An 18209-nucleotide genomic window follows, 5' to 3' on the forward strand; every position below is an offset into this window, starting at 1 on the left:
TCACACTTACACAAAGACCGCCACCGTTGAGGACACCATGTTCTCATTATAGCAGCCACTCGGCATGTCAAGTTCCAGTAAGCTCATCAGTGATTGCTTGACTTAGTCATCCAATCAAGTACAGCGTTTGGAGAAGTGTGATCGCTGGGTGGTCAACAAGCTGATTACGAAGCACTGTAGCTGTAACCTTTCTGTTAGAGTAAAGAACTATTGCCAAAACCGTTTCAAACGTAGCCCTTCTAATTAGCTACTCAGGCTTGACCTGTAGACACAGTGTCACAGCTCAAAAGAGAATGAGGTCTAACATATTGACAGGTATTGTAGCACAGAGTAATACAGCAGCGGAGCCAGCGCTCAGACATACTTCAAAATGTATTGCCTCTCAAAAAAAGCTATTTGGGCAACTTGGTCCAACCAATATCAATTTGGGCTAACGAATACCTGACATAAATGCCCTTTACATTTGATCATACTTGCAGCTGAAAAGAACAACTCACAGCAACGTTTAGCCTGGTCAAAACAGGATGTAAAAGAGAGGGAGTAACTGTAAGTTGCTAACCGCAGGTCGCTCTGGATAAGAGCGTCGGCTACATAACAAAAATGTAAAGGTAGAACGACAGCAACATACAGAGACAGTGAGAGAGAAAGAAACCAGAACTTACCATCCACCAAGTTCTGGCTGACATATCGTAACATAGCTGCCATTTGATGGCACTGTCTGAAGCTTTCTGTCCAGCCATGGTTGTGTTAGCTACCTTCATCGGACGCAGCTCAGTGGAGGATGAGACACCTCATCAAGGAGAGATCAGTCACAAGTGGCATGCTGTGCTACATGTAAGCCAATCCTACCTGACACACTGCATTATGGGAAGGAGGCTACAACATGACCACTGACTGTGTTCAGACTCCCTCACATACCCAACCAGCTTTCTCTCAGTCTGTGTGTGTGTGTGTATGTCTGTCTATTTCTCTTTCTCACACATGCAACACAAACACACACACACACACACCCCTTCAGCCTGGATTAATCTTGAGAACAGGACCATCATTCTTTTGTAACGTCTCAGAGTCAGCCAGTGGTTGTTAAGCTGCTTTGTTGTGACGCAGTGCTGGCTGAAGTTTACTTGTATTCTTGACTATTTCAACTTGTCTTACCTAAGTTCCATATAAACATTTTAGAAAACAACAAAAGTCATATGGTCGACTTCTGCAGATTCATGTTACATACTATACATCCCCAAACAACCAAGAGAATACCTGCTTTGTTACTTGGTTAGGCCACACAAGAAAACAAGTGATTTTTCTTCTGAGAAACAAGTACCAACATATTATTTAAAAGGGCAGTAGAAAAGACCTTCTCTCTCCTGCCACATTCCAAGCCACCAACTGGTCACATTGTCCTCTTCCAGGCAGCTGGGTTACCCCACGTGAACCGTGGGTGGACTGAGCAGTAAAACATGAATGGCAGTGGTTCTGAACTGTTGGCATTCAGAGTCCATGGCATTTAGACAGAAGGCCATTGGAAATAATACCTTGAGTGTTGTGCAAATAACCTCTTGCATGCATTTGCCCCCATGCTCGTAGAAGGGGATTGTGAGATCTGAACTCTTCTTTTTGTGAAGCACTTACTGCATGCTGCTAAAGTTAGCTACCTGATTAGTTAATACCAACACAATAAGTGCCTGTTTCCTGGACACAGATTGCTAGATAAAAAGTAATTTCAACTGAGATTCTCCATTCACCGTGCTTTTTTAATCTAACACTAGGCTAAATCCGTATCCGGGAAATTTAGACACCAGCCAACAAATGGCATAATTGTATTACTGTTATTGTTCTAAATAGTACTGCAACATCGAATTAAAACATTGAAGGTTCTACGCCCATTTATACTTACTTGAAGATCATTTACTTTAAGATAATATACTTACTTTAAGGGTCTGATTCACTATACTGATTGGACCCCTAAAGCCTTTCAAAACACATGGAATAATCTGCAACGAACTGAAAACAAAATACATTATTGCCTTGGCATAACTTACACAATACAATTCTGAATATTGTCAAGGATAAACAAACAAACACTGATAACCAAAGTCAACATGCACCTTCCAAGAAAAATCGAATCAAAGTTGATTGGCTGCGTATACAGATTTGCAGGTGTTATAGCAGGTGTAGCGAAATACCAGTAGGGCAGTAGAATGTCTTATGTTACCAGCTCCAGCAGGGCAGTAGAATGTCTTATGTTACCAGCTCCAACAGGGCAGTAGAATGTCTTATGTTACCAGCTCCAACAGGACAGTATAATGTCTTATGTTACCAGCTCCAACAGGGCAGTAGAATGTATTGTGTTACCAGCTCCAACAGGGCAGTAGAATGTCTTATGTTACCAGCTCCAACAGGGCAGTAGGATGTCTTATGTTACCAGCTCCAACAGGGCAGTAGAATGTATTTTGTTATCAGCTCCAACAGGGCAGTAGAATGTCTTATGTTGCCAGCTCCAACAGGGCAGTAAAATGTCTTATGTTTTCAGCTCCAACAGGGCAGTAGAATGTCTTATGTTACCAGCTCCAACAGGGCATTAGAATGTCTTATGTTACCAGCTCCAACAGGGCAGTAGAATGTCTTGTGTTACCAGCTCCAACAGGGCAGTAGAATGTCTTATGTTACCAGCTACAACAGGGCAGTAGAATGTCTTATGTTACCAGCTCCAACAGGGCAGTAGAATGTATTGTGTTACCAGCTCCAACAGGACAGTAGAATGTCTTATGTTTTCAGCTCCAACAGGGCAGTAGAATGTCTTATGTTACCAGCTCCAACAGGGCAGGGCAGTAGAATGTCTTATGTTACCAGCTCCAACAGGGCAGTAGAATGTCTTATGTTACCAGCTCAACAGGGCAGTAGAATGTCTTATGTTACCAGCTCCAACAGGGCAGTAGAATGTCTTATGTTGCCAGCTCCAACAGGGCAGTAAAATGTCTTATGTTTTCAGCTCCAACAGGGCAGTAGAATGTCTTATGTTACCAGCTCCAACAGGGCATTAGAATGTCTTATGTTACCAGCTCCAACAGGGCAGTAGAATGTCTTGTGTTACCAGCTCCAACAGGGCAGTAGAATGTCTTATGTTACCAGCTACAACAGGGCAGTAGAATGTCTTATGTTACCAGCTCCAACAGGGCAGTAGAATGTATTGTGTTACCAGCTCCAACAGGACAGTAGAATGTCTTATGTCATCAGCTCCAACAGGGCAGTAGAATGTCTTATGTTACCAGCTCCAACAGGGCAGTAGAATGTCTTATGTTACCAGCTACAACAGGGCAGTAGAATGTCTTATGTTACCAGCTCCAACAGGGCAGTAGAATGTCTTATGTTACCAGCTCCAATAGGACAGTAGAATGTCTTATGTCATCAGCTCCAACAGGGCAGTAGAATGTCTTATGTTACCAGCTCCAACAGGGCAGTAGAATGTCTTATGTTATCAGCTCCAACAGGGCAGTAGAATGTCTTATGTTACCAGCTCCAACAGGCCAGTAGAATGTCTTATGTTACCAGCTCCAACAGGGCAGTAGAATGTATTGTGTTACCAGCTCCAACAGGGCAGTAGAATGTCTTATGTTACCAGCTACAACAGGGCAGTAGAATGTCTTATGTTACCAGCTCCAACAGGGCAGTAGAATGTCTTATGTTACCAGCTCCAACAGGACAGTAGAATGTCTTATGTTACCAGCTCCAACAGGGCAGTAGAATGTATTGTGTTACCAGCTCCAACAGGGCAGTAGAATGTCTTATGTTACCAGCTACAACAGGGCAGTAGAATGTCTTATGTTACCAGCTCCAACAGGGCAGTAGAATGTCTTATGTTACCAGCTCCAACAGGACAGTAGAATGTCTTATGTCATCAGCTCCAACAGGGCAGTAGAATGTCTTATGTTACAAGCTCCAACAGGGCAGTAGAATGTCTTATGTTATCAGCTCCAACAGGGCAGTAGAATGTCTTATGTTACCAGCTCCAACAGGCCAGTAGAATGTCTTATGTTACCAGCTCCAACAGGGCAGTAGAATGTATTGTGTTACCAGCTCCAACAGGACAGAAGAATGTCTTATGTTACCAGCTCCAACAGGGCAGAATAATGTTTTATGTTACCAGCTCCAACAGGGCAGAAGAATGTCTTATGTTACCAGCTCCAACAGGGCAGAAGAATGTCTTATGTTACCATCTCCAACAGGGCAGTAGAATGTCTTATGTCATCAGCTCCAACAGGGCAGTAGAATGTCTTATGTTACCAGCTCCAACAGGGCAGAAGAATGTCTTATGTTATCAGCTCCAACAGGGCAGTAGAATGTCTCACAAATACAATACAAATACACAAATAATCTCAAATCTAAACTAGAAACCACATAAAACAGAAGAGATCAAATTAACAATCAAGAGTGTCGGAATCCAGAATATAAATATGTGGTGTGTATAGACAGTATAATAAAGAAAATGGCATGTACAATAGTATAGACCACACCCCAAAATGGTCCACTGCAGCTCAGTTGGTAGAGCATGGTGCGTGTTACGCCAGGATAGTGTTTGATTCCTGGGACGACCCATACTTAAATGTATGCACTCATGACCGTTAAGTCGCTTTGGATAAAAGCAACTGCTAAATGGCAGTTGTTATTATTTACTCTCAAACGGAATGGTCACAAAATGGTTGCCTTCAAACAAATAGACTAATGCAGCAACGGCACAGCACACTGTGCATTCAGAATGAAGCTTTCACCTGAACAGGGTTATGACTAGTTACCACAGCCACAATATAAAAATGGTCTATATTATAAAAATTCATAAAAACGTAATTTAAGGTTAGGATAAGGCATAAGGTTAGCAGTGCGGTTAAGGTTAGGTTTTGGTTTAAAATCAGATTTTAAGAAATAGGCAGGGTTTAGCCATAATTATGACTTTGTGGCTGTGGTACCTAGTGATGACCCCTGAAGAGGTCTATGGCTGCTATTATACTATTTATCATGTCCCTTCCTAATTAGGGTCCACTGGGAAACACTGACCAAATAAATGGTACCTACCCTATGAAAATACTTTATCGCACAATGGCACTTGTGCAGGCAGCAATAACATAGGACATACACCATGAAACATGGAAATACAAGTTATAAAAGTGGATTTATTGAAAGAGCATAGCCTAGTTGCTTAGACTTGTTCATGTGGTTCAGGCTGGCAGAAAAGAAAGTCAAGGACTACGCTAGCACACACTAAAGGGTCGACAGTCGGCACGCACTACGCCCTTTATTGATTTGGAACGGAAAATCGATAGATTTCGTAGTCTTGACTGGATTAGGCTTAACTGTTTGGAGATCCAGCTTTAATTGGATTAGTACACTCTTTTTTTTCAACTACAATGACATCTAATGTGAAAATCAATAGGCCAAATCAATCCCTTCACTGACCAGTCAGGAAAGTGGTTCTGCTACAGCTGCTAGAGTTGGGAGGGGGGACATTCCAACCACCTGCTAATGGAGAGACAGTATTGAAGAAGCAGAAAACCCACTTTTAGAAACACCTGCTAATGGAGACAGTATTGAAAAAGAACCACCACTTGTAGAACCACCCATTAATGGAGAGACAGTATTGAAAAAGAACCACCACTTGTAGAACCACCCATTAATGGAGACAGTATCGAAGAAGCAGAAACCCCACTTTTAGAACCACCTGCTAATGGAGAGACAGTATTGAGGTAGAAAACCCACTTTTAGAACCACCCGTTAATGGAGACAGTATTGAGGTAGGAAACCCACTTTTAGAACCACCCGTTAATGGAGACAGTATTGAGGTAGAAACCCCACTTTTAGAACCACCTGTTAATGGAGACAGTATTGAGGTAGAAACCCCACTTTTAGAACCACCCGTTAATGGAGACAGTATTGAGGTAGAAAACCCACTTTTAGAACCACAGAACCTTTTACTGCACCTCAATGAATGTGATTCAAAGCAACTGGTATCAAGCAAACATTGTTTCCTACATAAAAAACAGTTGATTAAATCACACATTTTCTGTCAAGTAGCCATGGCATTTTAAAGTATGCAGGTTTGTGGCTATACTTTTGAACCTCTGACATTCATGCTGGCCATGGTAGTGGGTTCGATTCCCGGGACCACCCATACGTAGAATGTATGCACACATGACTGTAAGTCGCTTTGGATAAAAGCGTCCGCTAAATGGCATATATTATTATTATTATTATTATATGTGGTTGCTCTTATGTGAAAAGGCACAAAATATTTCATTTTTATAGAGATGAGACATGTTGGTTGTTTTGGCTATGATTATCTCTGTTTGAAGATAACTGTGTAAGAATTAATAAAACATTGTTGGAAATATAATGAATGTCCTTAAGGCAATTCCAACACACTACTAGATGCATATTGTAGATCAATTAAACTGGCAAATACATTTTTATGTGTAGTACATGTTTTGGAAGTTTTTTTAGTTTACAAACGGAAATAAAGAGCACATCATAAAATCTATTGGCAAAGTATCACCAGCCGTTTCTATGCCATAATTATGTGGCAAGCAGACAGAGTGCTGCTCCGCATTTGTCATATAGGCTTGGATTAAACACGACCCACATGGAAACAAGGAGACCTGAAGTTTTAAAAAAGACTGTCTGCGATTAATTACCAATTTTAAAAAAGTAAAGATGTTTGACAACATGTCTATCACATACTTAATCCTAGTCTAGGTTTGGTGAAATGGAGCAGAGCCATTTGTGGCAGTAATGCCTCCAATCATACTCCTAATAAAGCTCTACACAGACATGGCTGGCATCCTCCACGCTTTAGTTATGTTTATATCAAGCCTATAATTGTTTCCTTTGTTCAGCCAGATGTCCTCTCCTGTACTGGTAACAGGTGGCCCACTTGTTTAATTAGTCCACTTGATGAAGCAGGACCAGAGATTAAGGAAATCATTTAACATGGACTCGAGGTAGAACATTTTCATAACATCTAATTACTTAAAGAAATATGCCATTAGCATCGACCACTCGTGATGGGTAAGATGTAGGCCCATCTTCATTAGTGACTTTGTTTGTTCACTCAGACATACCCAACGTATGTGGACATGTCTAAGCATGGTTATATAGCATATGTTTCAATATCAATGTTACACCAAAGTTTAACTGGTTCATTTTAAAAATCCACGTCAATATCTGAATACTAATTCGCAAAGGGATTTGTCTGGTCCCGTGTGGCTCAGTCGGTAGAGCATGGCTCTTGCAACGCCAGGGTTGTGGGTTTGATTCCCATGGGGGACCAGTACAGAAATGTATGGACTCACTAAATCGCTCTGGATAAGAGCGTCTGCTAAATGACGTAAATGTAAAGTCTTATCTTGGGCCCAGACTTTTTAAAACATTTTTGCACTACGTACAAAGTTTGCACCTGTTATTTCCTAAACTAAATCAAACATTTAGAAATAAACAAAAAGGTCAGATTTAGTCAGAAGAAATAAAACATTAAGGTAAATTGTAATTGTAATGTCACTGGATTAGAGAATAGCCCCACAGTACCCATACACTAAGTATGAAACATTTAACTTTGTACATTTAAAAGACAGAAATTGCCTCAATGTACATGGGTTAATGGCCAGCCTGTTCTACTGAATGTACAGAAGTTAATGGCCAGCCTGTTCTACTGAATGTACAGGGGTTAAGTTTATCCTTCCTCAAAGTTTCTGGGTGTGCAGGCTCTTGCTCCAACCCTATTCTCAACATCTTAGAGACATTTCCTTTAAATATATATATATATTATGTTGCGTATGGAGACATCAGCACTGAGTAGAGTAATTGAGATGGAATTGAATTTAACTGTCTTATTGTAACCTCCTGGGGACAAAAGCTTATTAAGCTTTAAGACTCTATAAATTCTAATCCATCCCCAAGTCTATGTTTTGATGTCCGGTTAGAGTCCAATTCATTACACAACAGTTAGGAATATATAAATGCTATATGCACAACACATGCATTCTCCCTAATCACACCGAGAAAGAAAATGAGAATGAGAATCAAATAGCAAAACGTACGAGTCGGCACAACTTTGGTCCTTCAAGCTGAAATCTCTAAACGTGAGATATTACAGCTTTCTTTTTAAATATAAGAGCAAGAAGAACATAAGAACGTTTATCTTTGAACCTGCGTGACTCATCTAGGCCAATTAAATTAGATTTAAAACTACAACAGACTTAACATGGACTCTCCTTCCTAGTTTGTCCTACATTTTAGTCATTAAGCAAGAGGTACTCTTATCTAGAGCAAGTTATTCAAAGTTGATTCTAATAAAGGTTAAACAAAATAAAATAAAACATTGTAAGTAGATCCATGTCAATGGCAAATGTTAATGCAAATTTCCTTTCCTTAATTTCCTTTTGTTCTGTTACAGGCTGGTTTTAAAATGGATGACATTTAGATTTCGTGTCACTGGCCTACACACTACACCCCATAATGTCAAAGTGGAATTCTGTTTCTTGAAATGTTTACAAATTAATTAAAAAGACAAAGCTGAAATGTCTTCAGTCAATAAGTATTCAACCCCTTTGTTATGGCAAGCCTACATACATTCAGGAGTAAAAATGTGCTTAACAAGGGACATAAGACGCATGGACTCATTGTGTGTAATAAGTGGTTAAAATTATTATTATTTTTTTTCATTGACTACCTCATCTCTGTAGCCCACACATATAATTATCTGTAAGGTCCTATCTGTAAATTCCCTTAGACGAGCAAGTACATTTCAAACACAGATTAAACCACAAAGACCAGTGAGGTTTTCCAATGCCTCACAAAGGGCACGTCTTGGTAGATGGGTAAAAAAATATATAATTATTCAGACATTGAGCATGATGAAGTTATTAATTACACTTTGGGTGGTGTATCAATACACCCAGTCACTACAAAGATACAGGCGTCCTTCCTAACTCAGTTGCCGGAGATGAAGGAAACCGCTCAGGGATTTCACCAAGAGGCAAATGGTGACTTTAAAACAGTTACAGAGTTTAATGGCTATGATGGGAGAAAAATGAGGATGGATCAACAACATTGTAGTTACGTCACAATATTAACCTAATTGACAGGGTGAAAAGAAGGAAGCCCGTACAGAATAAAACGTATTCCAAAACATGCATCATGTTTTAACAAGGCACTAAAGTAACAGTGCAAAACATTTGGCAAAGCAATTCACTTTTTGTCCTGAATACAAAGTGTTATGTTTGGGGCAAATCCAATACAACACATTACTGAGAACCAGTATCCATATGTTCAAGCATAAAGGTGACTGCATCATGTTATGGGTATGCTTGTAATGGTTAAGGACTGGGGAGTTTTTCAATATAAAAAATAAATGGGATGGAGCTAAGCACAGGCAAAATCCTAGAGGAAAACCTGGTTCAGTCTGCTTTCCACCAGACACTGGGAGATGAATTCACCTTTTTGCAGGACTATAATCTAAAACACAAGCCCAAATCTACTCTGGAGTTGCTTACCAAGAAAACAGTGAATGTTCCTGAGTGGCTGAGGTACAGTTTTGACTTAAATCTGCATGAAAATCTATGGCAAGAACTGAAAATGGTTGTCAAGCAATGATCAATAACTAATTTGACAGAGCTTAAAGAATTCAGAAAATAATAAAATGGGCAAATGTTGCAGAATCAAGGTGTAGAAATCTCTAAGAGACTTACCCAGAAAGACTCACAGCTGTAACCACTGCCAAAGGTGATTCTAACATGTATTGACTCAGGGGGTTGAATACTTATCTAAGCAAAATATTACGGTTTTATTATTATTTTCTATTATATATCTTTTTATTTTTAACAAATGGTATAATTTCTCCCCCACTTTGACAGAGTATTTTGTGTAGATCGTTGACAAAAAAAAAGACAATTAAATAAATTTGAATCCCACAACAAAATGTAGAAAAAGTCGAGGGGTGTGATACTTTCTGAAGGCACTGTACATGGTGAACAGCAGGGGACTCGGCACTGAGCCCTGAGGGACATCGTGAGGATACAGATCCTCACAAAAGGTCCTTGTTAGACGCCAAAGTAGGTTGTTGATTCCGTAAGCAACGGTTGATGTAGTGTTAACAAAGATTTTTTTTAAATACATCTATGGTTCAAGACAGTTGTTGGTAGAACTCCTACTGGTGATGTGCGATGCATTGACAGACACTTAAAGTGTAAACAAAAAACATGTACTTTGTATTAATGCAACATTAACATTCCCCTTATACTATATATGATGCATCCTATATGATGAAGTATGAAGTATACAAATCATACAAATCAACATACAAATCAACACAATACCAACCAGCAAATTAAAATTAAAGACAATATTGTTATAAAAAATAAAGCATTCAGTGTCCACTACCATTTACGAACAATCAAGGAAACTACAAATATGACAGACAATTGACCGCAGCTGTACTCACAATTAACATGAAAACAATAAGATACTAACTAACATAAACAGTGTTCTGAGACTCCGTTAACCTAATGAGTCCCACCGTAATGCCGAGGCGTTTTGGACTACTAGACCCTTTTAAACATAGTGTGTTTGAGCTACAGACTTCTGGGGTTCACCACTGGTTTAATCTATTTCTTCTGCATCTGTAGATCCCATTAGTCTGTGTGATTAACTGGGGCTGACTAGAGCTGTGTTGTGAGACAAGGGCGGATACCGGAGGGGGCTCGGACCGGTTCTTTTTGCAAAAATGAGTCCAAATGGTTTGAGCTATAAAAACTATTGAAAGCTGCCTATGAAAAGCCAAAACTTTTTACGAACACGCACGTGTAAAATATTTTGCTCTGTGTTGCCCACATGCTACACAAGTCGTTAGAAGCTAAGGGGTTCTTCTACATAGAAGATCATAGGAAATACCAGGACATAGTGTCTATACTACTGTAACAAGCTCATAGTTGCTATCAAACTCCAAAGAGTTGTCACTGACGAGTTGGATATTAATTTCCCAGTGAGCAAACAATTTCTGCACTTAACAGCGTTCATGTGAATTCATTTTTATCAGCTTTTTGCTTTGGCTGACTTTTTTTTGTTGGTTTTTGACAATTGTCAATAAAACTCATGAATGCAACTATTTATGTCAAATTGTTTTGCGTTCTACTTGTAGCCCTGATAGCATAAGGGCTGTACATGCAGATACATTTAAATCACATTTTGCTGGGTTCTCAAGACTGGGTTAATTAAGTCACACTAGGTTCAGAAAAGTCAAAGTTAGTATCATACCTTCAAATGATCAAAAGTAATCGACTCAACGGTCATTAAAACATGTACATAAAAACAAAATAAAACTTGAGTAGAAAAATAAAGTGGAATGTGTACAAAGAAATACACAGAGGTACAGTATATCAGTGCATATTTAGTAGTAGTAGGAGGAGGATTTATGAACAATGTTACAACCAAGTGTACAACAGCAAATAAACAGAAATACAACTATTTGCTATACCCTGAAATTAATGGTGATACGGTTCATTGTGACATTGTGACATTTGTAGTCTTAGTCTGTAGTCATTGGTAAGGTTAAATCATTTGGCTTTAGGCAGTGTGGAGGTTTGAAAAAGCAACAAGCAAAAATGTTTTTAAAATGGATGAACAAGGACTGTGATGTCTGTCTAATTGATGGTAATGAAAGTGGGAGATAAAGACACGGTTACCACTGTTGATGCAAAATACGTCATGGTTGGTTGTTAAGGCCCTGTAGCTCGATACGTAATTAGCTATCTATCAACCGATTTTGTAAGGTACAGTATGTGAATAGTGTACACATTTGTACTTTTCTATTTATTTGTACTATATAATAAATAAAATATACACCATTTAGCAGACACCTAATCCAAAGCGACTATGTGTGCATACATTTTACGTTACAGGTGTCCCGGGAATTGTACCCACTATCCTGGCATTGCAAGTGCCATGCTCTACCAACTGAACTACAGAAACAAACAGTGCAACTGAGTTGCGACGGCTAAGAAAGTCAACTACCAACTTTGACAGTAAGATATTTGGGTAACGCTTTACTTGAACCCTGTCATAAGGCCTGCATAATACTATCATAAGGCCTGCGTAACAGTCATAAGGCCTGCGTAACACAGTCATAAGGCTGACATTATAGATATTATGAGGCGTCATGCTAGTTTATGGCAAAATGATGCATGACAGACAGTCATGTTGCAAGCAAAGGTCTCCTTCATTGCCGGTCTCTACCATATATCTGTGGCATGGGCACAACGTTGGGTTTTAGAAGTGGGGGGGACATTATTATTATTATATATATATGTTTTAATCAAGTCTGATAAACACGCCAAACAACCAACCCGACCGCCCGGAGGCATCGCACGGTCCTAAAACCCACCGTTCCCTCGTTTTGTACCATATTCCAATTATAAAATGGGGGGGGGATGCAACTTCAGAATGTGTCGGGGGGGTGGTATGTCCCCCCCCCGTCCCCAGTGGAAGTTGCAACCCTGATCTGTGGTACACTAAAACTTGTGTTTCAGTGCATAATATATTAATAGTAGAACCATATTATAACTTTATTTAGCCAGGTGAGTAAATTCTCCTTCAAACCCTTCATAAAAAGGTTTATGGAGCAACTATCAAAGATGCGACACATAATGAGTTTCATGGCAACTTTAAGTTTGCCTTCTGTACTAGGCATTATAACACTGTTCAAATCAGGTGTTACTAGTGGCACTTCTTTTTGGTAGGAGCATCATAACACATTCTTTAAAAAATATGGGTAAAAAAGTCAAGCAAAGGAACTCTTTTACAATATCATTATGGAATGCAGCTCAATCATGGAACTACTCTTTCTTATAGCAATCCACAAACCAATATGTCCACCACTTGATATCAACTTCTAAGTATAAGGGAGGGCATTAGGTTGCACTTGGTCAAATGTCTTTCGACTGTCGAGGAGTTTGTGACTCAGTTCAAGCACTTTCAATGTGATTCCTATAGGAAAAGACGAAAAGGTATCCACTGGCCAACCAATACTACTAATCAGCTTAGGTGGCACAAAACAGGGAGGTGAAGGCAGGTGGGGGGGCGCTGAGTGTGCATAGTGTATTCTCTGTCGGAGATGGCAGCCTGCCGTCTGGACTGAAGTGGGACAGAGCTCCACTTATCTACACGTGACTGCGGAAGTGGTGGGGAAAGGTCAGTGGGTGCCTGCTCCTCAACGGGATGAACCACAGGATTTTCCAGGTAGTGCCAAACACCTCGGCCAGAGACCGCTGCCAGGATTTCTTTGACCCACCACCAGACCCGACTCTGTGAAAGAGAAAATAATGTGCACAACCGTGCACACAGATCTCAAGTCTGAATGGGCCCAAAATGGAAAAACAGAGGTACCAACACTGAATCTTGTGGAACACCAAATTCAACTTAATGGTACTGCAATGACTTGTCAACTAGCTGGACAAATTGTGTCCAATCAGATAAGTAAAATCGGAACCTAAAGAGGCTGTCCACAGAGCCCGGCAAAAATTATTTTCTTGTCCCTTGTATCAAAGGCAGCACAAAGGAACAAACCTATGCTACTTACATTTCATTTGAGAAGTGAGACATTTTCTCAATGGTGGTGGTGTCCTGTTAGGCGGTAACACAAGAGGAACATAGTTTAAACATTGATATATTTCACATCCTTGAGTAGGGTGGCTAAGAGCGTTGGGCCAGTGACCAAAAGGTTGCTGATTCAAATCCCAGAGCCGACTAGGTGAAAAATCTGCCGATGTGCCCTTGAACAAGGAACTTAAAACTAATTGCTCCTGTAAGTCGCTCTGGATAAGAGTGTCCTCTAAATTACTAAAATGTAGTTTGCATGATCACAGACTGTCCTGGAATATATATTTGCATGTGTACTAATTAGCCAGGTAAATCTCCTCAAATGGACTCCTTACACACAAAGCGCGACACCAAACAGATAACACACCACATGCTAATTAGGAGACATTAATGCACCCGCCCACCCGTGCTGTGAGGCCCAGGTTTCCAAATTAAGTTGTTTTCTGAAAAGGACATTTCTACGTGTTTAATCAACAAGAAAATAGCCTAACTAGCACATGACTATCCATAGTTATTGTCAATTGTTAACATGCTGTTATCATCTTAACATATTCCTGAAAGGTTGTTTTTCTCTGTGAACAACAAACAAATGATCAACATCCTGCAATTCCCTTCCTTACCCTAGGATTTGTTGTCTGAAAATAACCTATGGCTTCTGGTGGCATGCACCCATACATTGAGACCAGGACGTGTAGGGATTTGGCCAATCACCAAATCTGTTACTAAGCTTGTTCATGGGTCTGTGCAACAAGACAAGTACGAAACTAACTAGGCCTTCCAGGCCCCAATCCCTTAATGTCATCAAGTAGAAAAAGTCTGTGTGGCTACGAGAAGGACCCACGTTTACCCAGAGGGACAGTAATAGAAATAAAGACTTAGCAGTCCAGATAAGACGGTTTTACACAGCTGGGCTCACATGTAAGCTGTTAAGTCTATTACACCTTGGTGCTGGTGCATTACATCCTGTCAATCCACTCACAGAGGTTAAAGGCGAGGGCTCATCTGGTAAAGAGTCATGACAGTCAAGGACACGGTAAAGTTCACAAACACATCCTAATATTCCCACTACTCCAGTAACAATAGCTAAGAATCTGGATTGAGTAGCATACCCAGGGAATGGAATTGAGGCAGATTGGCATACATCGGAATTAGAAAAGAACTAGGTTGCATGAAATTGGCAGTGTAAACAGTGCATAACATGCTACTTTGATACATAACAAATACGTTGATATTTACTTGACTACAATTTTCTGACCACAATCTCTAACAGGAGACAGTAGGAAGAGTAGCTGCTGCTTCTGCAAAAGCTAATGGAGATCCAAATAAACAGGAGAGAGATTTGACTCACTGTCAGGATGCCAGCCATCTGAGTATAGAAGAGGTTGCTCATGCCTCCGATCATCACCAGACCCATGATCGCAGACACTCGTATCAGGGCGAGCTCATGACGTGCCATGAATGCCTCCTGTGAGAGTACAACCAGAAGAAGCCAAAGTCAACTTCACAGCACCATGTACATAATCCCATATTCCTTTCACACATTCAGCATACTGCCTATCTACACCTCCTACTCTGCATGTAAAGACATGGGCTTACAAACCTTGGAGTCTCATCTCTGCATATTCTTTGCTCAGAAGCTTGCAAAATCCCAAGAAAACAGCACATGGTTGTCTGAGACGAGGCCATTTCTGTTGCATATCTACCCGATCCAGTCAAACGGGACCTTCCCTACTCTACCTGACACATATTACTACAGCCCTATGCCTGTCCTACTTTGTGAGACTGCTCAATGCTGCTTAACTGTGAACAAGCTTTTATGAAATCTGAAATACCAGTAAATATGTTTTATTTATTTGCCTACGTATTATTTATTTGCCTACGTAGGCCTGTGTATGCTGCAATTCAGCTTTTAGCTGCAAATGTGTACATCTCTATTAAAATGTTCATCATCAAGGCATAGAAGGGAGAGTGGTTTTAGGGGTCTGGCAGGCAGTTATCTGTAAGAGCTTGATTACACACTTTCCAAGGAAATATGGAAAATCTTGAATTGAATTAGAAAGTCATCCAAATCATTGATGATGAAATTCTTCCTTGTGATTGCTATTACAAAATAATAATAATCATGAAACCAAGCTGTCACGTAATGTTCTTTCTAGTTTAGCGTTAAAGCGCTCACTTTTCATTCTTGACTTTACCTGGTCCAATGTGGTCAAGGGCTGGAAATAATAGAACTGGCAGAAGTCTAGAGCCAGGGTGAACAAACTGAGGACCTGTGTGTAAAAACAGAGTTGCAAGAAGAGCCAGTGGTTGTCCTCCCCTACACAATTATTGATCCTGCCAGGAGACAAGAGGGAGAAAAATACATTTTACAGGACTGCTCAAATGCCTAGGTTACAAGCTAGGCAAATATCAAGCACATTTCCCCAAGAAGATAAACAGATATGTAGGCCTAAACCATTCAATGAACTGTCTATCAATTTTTTAAATATGTGGCAATCCTGGGGGTGCTGCTAGAGAAGAGGTGTAGCGCTAACTACTGTGCAGTTGTCCCCCTCTCTTGGCCGGTTCAGTGAAAGACACCCTGACAATATCCCCGCCAGCTCTTTAAATGCAACAGAAAATTCTAAATGTCCCACCCAGAACGAGCTGTCTTGTTTAGCTGAATGTCCTATGGGAGTTATAGAAGTGTCTGAAGCCTTACCATGGACAGTGGTGGTCCATTCTACGTACACAATGGCCACAACGACTGCAGTGGTGGGACCTTTTTGGTCTCATCGTGTTGCACTTGGTACACATTTCCCACTGCTCTCGCTCTGAAACAAAGTAACCATGTCAAAATCTATACTTTTGCCATGACCCAGGCAACAAACCTCATATCAGTGGACCTTTTCCCGAGTATACAAAACAGTAAGGACGCTTTCCTAATATTGAGTTACACCCCCCGTCTCCAGATGTCCTTTGGGTGGTGGGCCATTCTTGATACACACAGGAAACCCAGCAGCTTTGCAGTCCTAAACATAAAGTTATTGCACCTACTACCATACCCCATTCAAAGACACAATAATTTGGCTTGCCAATTCACCCTTTCAATGGCACACACACAATCCATGTCTCAATTGCCTCAAGCCTTTAAAATCCTTCTTTAACCTGTCTTCTCCCCTTCATCTACACTGATTGAGGAGGACATCAATGAGGGATCATCACTTTCACCTGGCCAGTCTGTGTCATGGACAGAGAAGGTGTTCCCAATGTTTTGTACACTCAGTTTATATTATCTATAAGTATTTGTGACAGAGGCTGTGGAATGTCAAATTACCTGAGTGAGGGATTTGGGGGTCGGGTGGGAGTCGGCCAGGATCGGCTGTAGAAGCTCTAAAAAGTGCACCCATACAGAGGGCTGATGCAAAGTAGTAACCTAGGAGGAGAGGTACAGGATGACTACAGCAGAAGTCATTGATGAAGCAGACCTAACTAAACACCTGGTTTGTGGGATTAATACTCACTGACAACCAAGGCCCAAGGGATATTCCCCTCATAGAAATGGGGCAGTAGCACCAACTTGGGGACGAAGAAGGAGTTGTAGAGCCAGATGGCGAAAACCATACTGGTGCAGAACCAGCCCATGGGGTCCATCACAAAGTGCAGCCGAAGCTTCATGGCTCCTGTCACTTTGGGACACAGATGGACAATGTGTCATAACCTCCCTGGAAAAAAAGATAGCTAAATTAGAGCTTATGATCAGAGTTAATCAATAGGTTTGGTTGCACCTGTTAAGGCTGTTCTCAATAACCATTGAGTTTACAGTCAATTCTATCTCACTTTCTCATACACTTCTTCTGACTTTTATCTGAGGTGTGTACAGGAGTTATTATGATAGGGTACACCCCCCCCACACACACACACACACGTCTCATTAGATACACACACCTACAACTACACAAGTTAAACATTCTGATTGTACCTTACATACTGACACTTTAGTAACTAGTTACATATTTTCTAAAAGTAGATCATGTCAAGCAGACAGGTAGATACTAGAATGTAGAAACATTAAACATGTTGGCCTATCTACTGTACCTTGTTAGCTAGCTATTCTGACAGGTAGCTAACGCGTTAGCTAGCTAACTAGCTGGGCTTTGTCTTCCTAGAAATGTAACTTGATTTGTAAATAACTAACGTCAGACCTGGTGATAACTAGTTAGCATAGCATAAACCGCTCAAAATGTAGATATCACATTATTTTAGTTACTCCACCTACTTATCAAGCTGGGGGTGTGTATTGCTAAACTTCAGAGGGATACCCACTTACAATCGCTCTTTTGAGCAGAACAGTTCAGTTATTTAGTGGCTACTTCCGTGGAGGTGCAGCAACACTGTGATGTATGACATGCCGTCAAAAATAGGAGTTCTGCTGCCACCTATTGGATTTGCGTTCGAACTTTTTTGGAGATGTATTTTTTTGCCAGCCCAAAAACATTATTATGGCAGTGCTATTTCTATTCGTAAAAATTATATTCAAACGTCAAAAGCCGAAAAATATATATAATTCCATAAGCTAAATGTAATTGACCCCC

General features: G+C 40.4%; 1 protein-coding gene across 4 annotated transcripts; it reads right to left on the minus strand.

Moving 5' to 3' along the window:
* Positions 1–10227: 10227 nt before the first annotated feature.
* Positions 10228–18028, minus strand: LOC127906077 (palmitoyltransferase ZDHHC21-like). Of its 4 annotated transcripts, none has more exons than XM_052459476.1 (8): positions 17945–18028; positions 17139–17339; positions 16952–17050; positions 16337–16448; positions 15831–15969; positions 14984–15100; positions 13616–13659; positions 10228–13341 (listed from the first exon to the last, which is right to left on the minus strand). In XM_052459476.1, exons 2-8 carry the CDS (start codon positions 17290–17292, stop codon positions 13197–13199), a joined length of 810 nt encoding a protein of 269 aa, XP_052315436.1. In that variant the 5' UTR covers positions 17293–17339; positions 17945–18028; the 3' UTR covers positions 10228–13196. The 4 variants fall into 4 exon arrangements, with proteins under 4 accessions (XP_052315436.1, XP_052315434.1, XP_052315433.1 ...); XM_052459474.1 differs by having other exon boundaries at positions 17894–18005; XM_052459473.1 differs by having other exon boundaries at positions 17139–17303; positions 17894–17969.
* Between the last annotated feature and the right edge of the window lie 181 nt (positions 18029–18209).

The sequence above is a fragment of the Oncorhynchus keta genome, chromosome 13 (genome assembly GCF_023373465.1).
Source record: "Oncorhynchus keta strain PuntledgeMale-10-30-2019 chromosome 13, Oket_V2, whole genome shotgun sequence".
Lineage (NCBI taxonomy): Eukaryota > Metazoa > Chordata > Actinopteri > Salmoniformes > Salmonidae > Oncorhynchus > Oncorhynchus keta.